The sequence below is a fragment of the Physeter macrocephalus genome, chromosome 14 (genome assembly GCF_002837175.3).
Source record: "Physeter macrocephalus isolate SW-GA chromosome 14, ASM283717v5, whole genome shotgun sequence".
Classification (NCBI taxonomy): domain Eukaryota; kingdom Metazoa; phylum Chordata; class Mammalia; order Artiodactyla; family Physeteridae; genus Physeter; species Physeter macrocephalus.
The window spans coordinates 55,320,384-55,331,561 of NC_041227.1; the positions used below are offsets into that span (position 1 = coordinate 55,320,384).

Below are 11,178 nucleotides of genomic sequence, written 5' to 3' on the forward strand. Positions count from 1 at the left end.
TTTGGTATCTGCAGGGGGCCTGGAACCAACCCCACTGTGGTTACCAGGGGATGACTGTATTTACCGTGGGCTTTTATGAAAAGTCCAAGTAGGAGTACACTGAGGACAGCAAAACTCCTTACGAGGTCTTCCTTCCTCATCTCTTTCATTCTTAATGTCTCTCACAAACAGAGCAGCCGTGTAAAGGATATTCTTAAGTGAAGAAAATATTTTATACAGTAATGCCCCTGAAAAGTGAGGAGTTCTTAGTTTTCTCCTATAAACTGAACCAGTTTTTACTGTTATATTCCTTTTTCATAACAGGCAGTTTTGAAAAGGCACTCCAGTTACATCCCGTATGTGAATCACTTGATGTCACATTTAATTTCATGTGAACTAATAAGGAAAATTTGGCAAAAAACTTTAACTGTTTGCACTATAAATGTTTCCTTCCATTTTCGTTAATCAGAGAAATCTGTAAGTCTGGACAAGATGCCTTTGTCCCCCAGACTCATACGCAGTGGATGCCTCAGAGCAGCGCTGTGAACGCTAAGAACCCGGGACTTCCCTGGTGGTCCAGTGGTTAAGAATCCGCCTGCCAATGCAGGGGACACGGGTTCGAGCCCTGGTCCGGGAAGATCCCACATGCTGTGGAGCAGCTAAGCCTGTGCGCCACAACTACTGAGCCTGCGCTCTAGAGCCCGCGCACCGCAACTATTGAAGCCCACACGCCTAGAGCCCGTGCTCCGCAACAAGAGAAGCCACCGCAGTGAGAAGCGCGCTTGCCACAACTTGAGAAAGCCCCCGTGCGGTAATGAAGACCCAATGCAGCCAAAAATAAAATTAATTAATTAATTAATAATAAAAATAATTTTAAAAAACAAGCTAAGAACCCACACAGAGCCTCTTCTGGCTGTGCTAAGAATTTCTTTTGATAAGCATACTGAGATGTCTCATGATCTCTCTGGGATTCTCTGGAGACGCTGGGGTCAGGGGCCTGATGCCATGCGCGGTGCAGGCCGTGCTCTCCCGGGGGCGGGGTGGGGCATATGTGTGGAAGAGGAGCTGCCTGGTCTCAGCCTGGGCCTCACAGGGCGGTCCCCACATGGCCATCTCTTACTGACTGACTCTCCCGCCCCGACTCTACAAGGCAGACCTCCTCCATCGCCTGCCCAAAGTTGGGCCTAAAAGCATAATGGAAAAATAAGGCTTAAGGCTTAAATTCTTTTGGGGTCAAGGAGCCTTTGAGTTTCGAACTCACCCTCATGTAAGGGAGGTGTTCACCCCTCCCACACTGCCCAACCCCGAGGATGACTTCCTTACTTCTAGTCACTGTGTCACTCTCTCCATGGTCACACGCCCCACTTCCCATCCCCAACACCACCGTCCAAGTTCAGCATCTTCCTACTTCTCACTTTTCTGGAACACGGCTGCTAGGAAAACTTTAACAATGGTAACACAGCTCTGTTGACAGCGCTCCATTATCAGACTTTAATGGCTATGATTAATCCTGGAGTCCTCAAAGAAGCACCCAAAAGCCTCTCCTCCAACGTTTTTTTTCTGGGTCTTCTTCAATCAGTCCTTTATAGAGACCATACAACCTGTCTTATTTCCTAATATCTAAACCCGTCGCCCCCTGCCCACCCCCATGCCTTTGCTCAGGCTATTCCTTCCCTTAAGTTTCTCTCAGCCCATCACAATTCTGGCCACCCCTGAAGGCCTGTCTCAAACACTCACCCCTCCCACAGCCCCCTCCTGCCTCCCTCCTGCCCAGCCCCCAGCTTCCCGGGACAGCACCCACTCCCCTCCAGTTCCTCCTGGGGCTGAGCACCCTCTGCCTTGAATTACAAGCAAGTTCTTGCTCCCCTACCAGACACGCCTCCGAGACCATGAGACCAAGGCTCTGCCTTCTCCGTCTTTCTCCACCGTGGCTTCCTGGCACAGTGCTCCATAAATGTTTGCTAAAGGGGCCTGAAATGAACAGGGAAATGTACTGCGCTTGGCTGAGTAATCCATAACACTGCTAAGATGCCACCTGGTTTAACCACAGGCTGCAATTAAGGTACTCTCTTCACCTCACAGGGACACTAAGAGCCCGGAGGAAAGGAGCTGTGGGCAAAACCTTGATAAACAAAGACAGAGGAGTACGGGGAGATGGGGGAGACACTCACCCAGAAACAAAGAGTTGGAAAGCAAGTGTCTCCCACCAGGTGTCTAAATCCAAGCACAACCCCCCAGAGGAACTGGGCTCCAGTCACAAAATACCACCCAACCCAGAACCCCGACATGCCCAAGCCAGACAAGACAGAACTCTCCAGGAGAAAACTTTAAAAGTTAAAATCCACAACCATGGCTAATACCTTGGTTGAAAACCCCACCTTTCCTACAAAGAGTTTTAAGGGCTCTTAATACTAGAGTGTCTTAGTAAAGAAAGAGTGTCTTAGTTCATAAAATAACTGTGTAGTGAAGATTTTCTAAAGAAATTAAGTCTTATTACTTCAAGTCCTCCCTAATCAGAGAATAAACAAAGCTATTTCATCTTCTCTTCTTTCCTCCTCTAAGCCATCGTAGCAGCATTCACTCAGAAGGCCCCCAGCAGGGATAATAACTTCAACAAAGAGGCTCCAGAGCAGCCAAGTGAGGGGCCTGGCCTGGCCTCCCGGTTCCCTCAGGAAAGCAGGCCATCAGGCTCACATGGAGGGCTTGGGAGGGGCAGCATCTAGGCAGCCTGGCCAGTGATTCACTGGCTGTCTGAAATTGGTTTTGGCCAATTAAGGGATCCTTGAGGGAAGGAAAAAATAAACCCCCCAGAAAATCCAATTTAGCAATCCCAGGAGCTCTCGGCTGATTGTTATTGCTCTCTCTAAGTGCCTCCAAACGATCCTATGTATAAAATAAACTCACACCCAGAGACAGTGAATGCACCAGATGAAGCAGAAAAGGCAGCAGGGAGGTGCTGACTCCTGATGGCGTTTGTCTCCGAAAACTGCCCTGTGAGACATGCCAGGTTTAGAAAAACATGGGATCCCAAGGTCACCCACCACTGCTGCTGGCTGCTGGGCTGAGAGTGGCCAGGGCCAACAGTCTGATCAAACCCCCGTGACAACAGCATCCCAAAGGCCACACTAAACCCTGCCTGAGCTGTCCATCCTCTCTGCCCCTCTCCCGGGCATCTGTTACCGCAGGAAGCGGGCCATCTGGTCCTTTTTCAGAGAGGCACAGTTTGCCTTCCTTGTCCCCTCCGACTCACCCAGACCTGAGCAGCTGTCAGTAATGTGGCCAGATAGGCTGTGGTGAGTCCTACCCAAGTCACAGGCTCTCCTGCTCACTTACAGGAGAAAGGAGTAACGCCACAGAAACGCAGCAGCTGCTCCTGGCGGCCGCTCGGCGACTAGGGGAAACTACTCTGATCGCGGAATGAGAAAAGGCTAAGTTAATGAGTTTCTCCAACTCCTTATGAGACACCTTTTACCATTATGACTCTTACCTCATCTATTAATGGATGACTTTCGGCTAAGGGATTAAAAGGTATAAATACAAAAAGTGCTGGTCCCTTCTTCAGTTCATTGTTCAGCAGGAGACTCTTGCCGCCGTGTGGCCGCAGCCATCGAAGAAGTGTCTCTCGGTTTTCTAAGGCCCACTTATAGATGTTCTCAGCTGTGTAGTTGATGACCTCCCTGGGAAAGACCTGGGAAGGACAAACGCACAGAGGATAAAAGGCAGGGCAGGATCAAAGCACATCAGCCCCGTCCTCAACCCCACACTTCACAGGTGAGGAAAATGAGGCTCAGAGCAGTGACACGACCTGTCCCTGCCTGTGCAGCTAAACCCTGGCTCTACTTCTCCAGACAGAGCGCTTCCTCACAAGCAGCTCAGAAAAGCAAAAGCAGCTGTAAGAGGTGACTTCCATATCATGTGGTTCATCTTTTTCCCTTTAGACAGACTCGTCTATCAACAAATAAGACTCCCTGCCTGCTGCTGGCAACAATGACCTCTACCCTGCGCAAGGGGAGCTCTAAGGGAACAGAAATGATGGAGTCAAGGATAATTTTTACCTTGGTAAAATCATGTTTAACTTGGTCCCTGGCAACACTCTGTTAGGGCAGAAGTTTGGCTCTGCCTTGCTCACATGTACCCCCAGTGACTAGAACACCTGGCACAGAGCGGGAACTCAACAAATATTTGCATGAATCCATGAGTGACCCAGAACTTGTACAAGGCCACGGATCACATTTTATGTGTACAGAATGGAGAGATACACCTATATTTTTTGCTTTGTTTTCCTATAATAAGAGTACGTCAACACAAAATTATTTTTGAAATTCCAGTGATATAAATCACTGGGTTTCAAACAAAACTCCCCATAGAATGCTTTGGAGAGTTCCACAAAATGAGATATTTTACACTCCCCAAAATAGAGGTTGAAATTGGCTTACAACAAAGATGTCCACTGCTTTTATTTTTTAAACATACTGGTATCCCAGTATTATTTCATTTGCTAAAAGAAATTCTGCTGCTACACCAACCAACCAACCTTAAAAACTATGGAACTGATGCAGTAAACCCAATATCTTTTTCAGTATCATTCTCAGTCCTACCTTCTTTTCTCCGTCTATTTTAAATTTCTTCCTCAGTACCCTTTACTATACATAAACATGATATATGTTGCTTGTATAGCATGCTATAAAGGAAGGATGAAGGAAAATGATAGCAAAGGCAGATGAAGTCTAAAGAAGCTTAGACAGAGAAACAAGGAGAGTGGGTGGGTGGTGGGAGAAACCATCACAGCGGTGATTCCCAAAGTGGGATGGTGGGAGTCTGAAAAAACATAATCATCATAATCAACATTTCTATCTGGAAAACACAGAAATACATTTGACTTTGGGAATATAAACTGTGAGAAGTTAAAGCCACCTGGGATGTAGAGATATGCAGAAGCCAGGGTGACTGGCACTGAGAGCGCCCCCCGGGAGGGTCTAACAGCATGAGGCCTGCATGCTGAGCCGAGGGGAACGTGGGATTAAAGGGCTGGGCACACTGGGTATGGGAGATCTGGTCTTCACTCGACCTGTAAGTCACTGACACCATCAATGAAGTCAGAGAGAGAAAATACTGAAGAAAAATAAACTCAGTGCTGGGACTGAGGAAGTAGCAATAAACAGAGCAGAAGCACAGGACTAAGCAGGATACAGGCCAAAAGCTCAGAAATAGCTGAGTTGGGGCTGGTCCACCAGAAAGCAAATAAAATCAGGGAACAAAGACAACAATGGAAAATGAGGCTCTCTGGGGCGGAAAGCCAACAACTTCTCACTGTGACTTGACAAGAACTTCAAAATCCATTTCATCAGCTAAAGGAGAAAAGCATGTCACATTACTACCCTTGATAAATGGAACAAATGAACAAAGAACATTGCCCAAAGGAAGCTTAACCTCTGAGAACATGGGCCCAGAGTAACACTTCTCCAAGAGTAACTCTGCAATTTCATCCAAGAAGGAAAACTAACAAGGCTGTATCAAAATCTAAGAATATAAACAGAATTTCTAGATGTTAAATCCAAGAGCCCTCTAATGCATGAGTTCTAAACCAGGGGCATGGGCTCTACAGAGGGGCTGTAGGGACTCTCAGTTCGCAATATAAAATCATGTGCACTCTCCTAGAGAGAGTATCCATAGATTTTATCCAATTCTCAAAGAAGTCTGTGATCCAAACAAGGTTAAGAACCACTGCGCTAATATAAACGTGATTTCAAAATACTTACAAGTGATGTGTTGAAATGTCTATGTAAATACACACTTCCAGAGTGTACTAAGGATACCAGTTTCGCAAGATGTTTATTTGTGATAACCCCAAATCGTACTGTTCCTAGGTAATCTGAAACAGAAAATTTTCCTTTATTAAAAAGAAAAAGCCTATGCCTTAAAACAACCACAAAACCCAGTGATCAAATCCTGACGCACAAATTCCCCAGAGCAAAGCTCTTTTTGGGCACCTAGCCTAGACACAAAAGGAGAAGCCGAAGAAACAACCTCCTGAAACAGACCTCATGTCTACTTCTGCGCACCTGTCTCTAACAAGCACTTGCGCTGTGTCCGTCCGTGTCCCCCCGACTCACTAGCCCCACCTGGGAGCCCAGGCACATGCTGTTCTGTCTGGACACTTCCACGGCCAATTCCTTCTCATCATTCAGATCTCAGCTCTGACCCCACCTTCTCTGAGAAGCCCTCCCTGACCACCCGCCTCTGGGCAAACACTCAGAGGATGGTCTGGACGGGGAAACTGGGGCTCCCTCCTGACTCAGGTCCTCTCTCTACCATTACTCTAATTTTTTAATAGCATTTATTAACAGGTACATAATCCTACTGATTTATTTAGATTTTCTTTGGTCCAACTTCCTCTTAAGTTCTGTGAAATTAGAAACCTTGTTTATTGCTGTTACCCCAGCACCTAAAGCAGTGTCTGGGCATATGAATATTGATCTCTTGATTAATAAATATTAGTTAATCTCTCTACCATTACTCTAATTTTTTAATAGCATTTATTAACAGGTACATAATCCTACTGATTTATTTAGATTTTCTTTGGTCCAACTTCCTCTTAAGTTCTGTGAAATTAGAAACCTTGTTTATTGCTGTTACCCCAGCACCTAAAGCAGTGTCTGGGCATATGAATATTGATAAATGAATCAATCTAGCATATATAGAAACTCATATAAATTAGTAAGAAAAAGAAAGCAGTTAAAAATGGACACATCACAGAAAAGGAAATGTAAAAGGCTAAAAATACACTCAACCTCACTATTTCAGAGGAAAGCAAATGAGAACAAAATGCCACTTTTCACCTTCAAAATCTGAGACACAGGAAGTATCAAATATTGATGACCAGCAGAGAAACGAGTACTCTGATGCAAAGCTGGTGGAAAGGGTAAAATGGCAGCTGCTTGGGAGAACAATCTGCTGTAGTGATCACAGTGGGACAGGGACACAGCCTGCAGCCCCACAGCTCCACTTCTTAGTGTCTACACATGTGCACCAAGAGACACGCAAGGACAGTCACCAAGAGATACTCTGCAGCTGTTAAAAACAGTGGGGCAGGGCTATCTATACAACATGAATAGATTGTCTAAGACACATATGAGTAAAAAAGCAAGCTGAAGAAAGATAAAGTATACCTTTTATGTGGAAATAAGCGTCACACATAAAATGTTTTCCCCTACAGGTACGTATGTTTAGAAATGTATACAGAATCTGAAAGGATAATAAAAATTGTTCCGTGTTGGGGGATGGAGATCAAAGGGGACTTTATCCTTAGGTGTGAAGCTTTCTTCCCCCACCCACAAGGAGTATATTTAATGTAATATTTGTGTGATTAAAAACTGACTAAAACATCTAGTATTAAAGGAGGTGGATAAGACGGTGTAGGAAAAGGTGCATTCTTTCCTATCCCCTTTCTGATTTATTAGCAAACGTTAAATAAAATATCAGTTAAACTTTAAATGCTACCAACTGATATCTAAGTAGTTAAAATATGAAGGTGCTAAACGCACGAAGTTTCTAGCTTAACCACACGGCCCACCTTCCAGCAGTGGCGGCATCTTCCTCTCAGAGGAGGAGTGGCTGTTGAGGATGAGGTGAGAGTGACCGTGTCCCTAACGGCGGCTGGACAATCTAGCACAAACCTGATGAGTTTAAAATGGCACAAAACCAAAGAAACACAAGAAGAGTAAATCAGAAATGGGGCTTCCCTGGTGACACAGTGGCTAAGACTCCACCCTCCCAATGCAGGGGGCCCGGGTTCAATTCCTGGTCGGGGAACTGGATCCCACGTGCTGCAACAAAGATCCCGTGCATCACAATTCTAAGACCTGGCACACCCAAATAAATTTAAGCAAATAAATAAATAGTAGAGAAAATAAAAAGAATAAACCAGAAATGACAGAAATGGCTTACTTATAGGGTGGGTGGCAAAGGGGGCATGGGTAATGGGAACTGGAGAACAGGGGTGAGGGAGCCTGACCTTCCTCTGAGTATCAGAACCACGGCAAAGCTCACAGCCTTCACACACTCAAAAACTAAAATCATGATACCAACCAGCATGTGTGGGGATCCAGTGGGGAACACAAGCACTAACAAACCAACCTAGCTGTACTGCAAATGCATCACACCTCAGTGAAGGGGTGGTGAGTGGGGAGAAAGAACTGAACCAGAAGAGAACAGCAAACGGTATCTTGACTGAATACTGTAAAACTAAAGATGATGAGAGCCAGCCTTCTCAGGGCAGGAGAAAAGTTACATATGAAGAGGGGAAAGCTAAAATGAACTCTGTGGTGTTAGACTGGAATCAGAAGAAATTAGTATAAACTTACGACCTTTCGTATAACCTTACGACTTATGACACAGATAATAGATATAGAACTATGGAGGCATGCATGTGTGTGGGTATAAATACGTATATGTCCTAGCTCTATCTGCTGAAAGGGCCTAGAAGTAATGACACCTGATACTGAAGAGCATATCTTGTACCCAGATCTGGGTTTCTAAATGTCACTCTCCAATAAAAAGAAACCAGGGCTTCTTGGAGAAGAGGCTAATCCCAGAGCTGGGGCAAAGGAAGTACAAGATGAGCCTGAAACATCTTGTCCAGTCAGAACGAAAGATGTGCTTGTAAAAGGAGGGGGATATGTTCAAAGGACACAGATGCCAACCCAAGATGCTCCTAATGGCCAAAGCCAGAACAATTTGAGCAACAAAATAAACCACCAGTATTTTTCAAAAGTGTCAATATCATGAACGACAAGGAAAGAGTGAGGAACTGTTATAGGAGGAGACTAATTAAATGTGACGTGGGATCCCAGATCAGATCCTGGAACAGAAAACAGTCACCCGCAAAATTCAATAACGTCTGCAGTTTAGTTAATAATCCTGTACCAATGTTAATTTCTCAGTTTTGGCAAAAGCACCCTAACAAATGGTTAAATAATATGTTAACAATGGGGGAAGCTAAGTGAAGGCAGGATGTTAGGAAACTCCCTGTTCTATTCTTCCAACTTTTCTGCAAGCATAAAATAAGTTCAAAATTTAAACTTAAAAAAATGGCATAACATATAAGTTCAGATTCCAAAGCTGTCAGAAGAAAAAGCAGGACCCAAGAGAGGATATGAACTGGTAGAAGCAAAGACACCACTCTCCAGAAGAGGGCTGAATTTTGATAGATTGACATTGATAAAGAGAGGAGTGAAGGAAAAGCAGCCAGTAGGAAACTCATTTGATAGTCTGCCAAAGTCACCAACATGATTTATTGGAGCAGAGGAATAAGTAGTGACAGCTTGACTCAAAAGTTGAAAGGGGTCATTCAAAAACCTGTTTAATTGCATTAATAAGAATGGACAGCCGCTTGCACAGAGCAGATCTAACATGCCCAAACATGTTACAATTTCAAAACTTTATTTTTTACAGAGAAATTTACAAAAATTACACATTTTAAAAGTTCCTGCATATAGTGGAAATCTTGCTGGAAGAAGCAGCTTAAGTTTGCAGTCCCATGTGTACAAGGAGTAAATGAATTAGCAGAGGAAGTTTACAGTGTCAAAATGACACAAGAGGGCTTCCCTGGTGGCACAGTGGTTGAGAGTCCGCCTGCCGATGCAGGGGACACGGGTTCATGCCCCGGTCTGGGAGGATCCCACATGCCGCGGAGCGGCTAGGCCCGTGAGCCATGGCTGCTGACCCTGCGCGTCCGGAGCCTGTGCTCTGCAATGGGATAGGCCACACAGTGAGAGGCCCGCATAATACACACATACACACACACACACACACACAAGACACAAAACAACACTTCTCATCTCCATATCCAGAACATTCTGTTAAGCAGGGCTCTAGGGCTTTCTACAATAGGGGCCTTTGTCATTTATAAAATGAGTAATTTTGTCCTAAAATTAATGAAGCTTTAATATTTTAATTAAGGTATTTGAATATGTTAATAATGAAAAATAAATTCAGAATCATGCTCTCCCCTCCCCCAACAATGGTCCAACAATGGCATGATCCTATTCAGTTAATAATAATAATAAAATTTCCAAACTTGCACAAGCCTCTTAGATAGCCTCATCCACCAGAGGGCAGACAGAAGAAGAACTACAATCCTGCAGCCTGTGGAACAAAAACCACATTCACAGAAAGACAAGATGAAAAGGCAGAGAGCTATGTACTAGATGAAGGAACAAGATAAAACCCCAGAAAAACAACTTAATGAAGGAGAGATAGGCAACCTTCCAGAAAAAGAATTCAGAATAATGATAGTGAAGATGATCCAGGACCTCGGAAAAAGAATGGAGGCAAATATCGAGAAGATGCAAGAAATATTTAACAAAGACCTAGAAGAATTAAAAAACAAACAAACAGAGATAAACAATATAATAACTGAAATGAAAACTACACTAGAAGGAATCAATAGCAGAATAACAGGCAGAAGTGACCTGGAAGACAGAATGGTGGAATTCACTGCTGCGGAACAGAATAAAGAAAAAAGAATGAAAAGAAACGAAGACACCTTAAGAGACCTCTGGGGCAACATTAAACGCAAAAACATTTGCATTATAGGGGTCCCAGAAGGAGAAGAGAGAGAGAAAGGACCCAAGAAAATGTTTGAAGAGATTATAGTCGAAAACTTCCCTAACATGGGAAAGGAAATAGCCACCCAAATCCAGGAAGTGCAGAGAGTCCCATACAGGATAAACCCAAGAATAAACATGCTGAGACAACACATAGTAATCAAATTGGCAAAAATGAAAGAAACATTATTGAAAGCAGCAAGGGAAAAATGGCAAATAACATACAAGGGAACTCCCATAAGGTTAACAGCTGTTTTCTCAGCAGAAACTCTACAAGCCAGAAGGGAGTGGCATGATATACTTAAAGTGATGAAAGGGAAGAACCTACAACCAAGATTACACCACCCGGCAAGGATCTCATTCAGATTCGATGGAGAAATCAAAAGCTTTACAGACAAGTGAAAGCTAAAAGAGTTCAGCACCACCAAAACAGCTCTACAACAAATGCTAAAGGAACCTCTCTAAGTGGGAAACAAGAGAAGAAAAGGACCTACAAAAACAAACCCAAAACAATTAAGAAAATGGTAATTGGAACATACATATTGATAATTACCTTAAATGTGAATGGATTAAATGCTCCAACCAAAAGACA

General features: G+C 44.0%; 1 protein-coding gene across 2 annotated transcripts in view; it reads right to left on the reverse strand.

Annotated features, from left to right (window-relative positions):
* Window positions 1–1,825: 1,825 nt before the first annotated feature.
* TXNDC11 (thioredoxin domain containing 11) overlaps window positions 1,826–11,178 on the reverse strand; it is a 45,732-nt gene continuing 36,379 nt past the window's right edge. Inside the window, exons 6-8 of one of the 2 annotated variants that reach the window (XM_028499185.2) lie at window positions 5,739–5,851; window positions 3,467–3,667; window positions 1,826–1,950 (exon numbers count right to left, since the gene is read on the reverse strand). In XM_028499185.2, the coding sequence (XP_028354986.2) occupies window positions 1,846–1,950; window positions 3,467–3,667; window positions 5,739–5,851 (419 nt within the window). In that variant the 3' untranslated portion in view covers window positions 1,826–1,845. Of the gene's footprint in view, window positions 1,951–3,466; window positions 3,668–5,738; window positions 5,852–11,178 lie in introns of those variants that run through there. The other variant, XR_003682955.2, reaches the window with a different exon arrangement.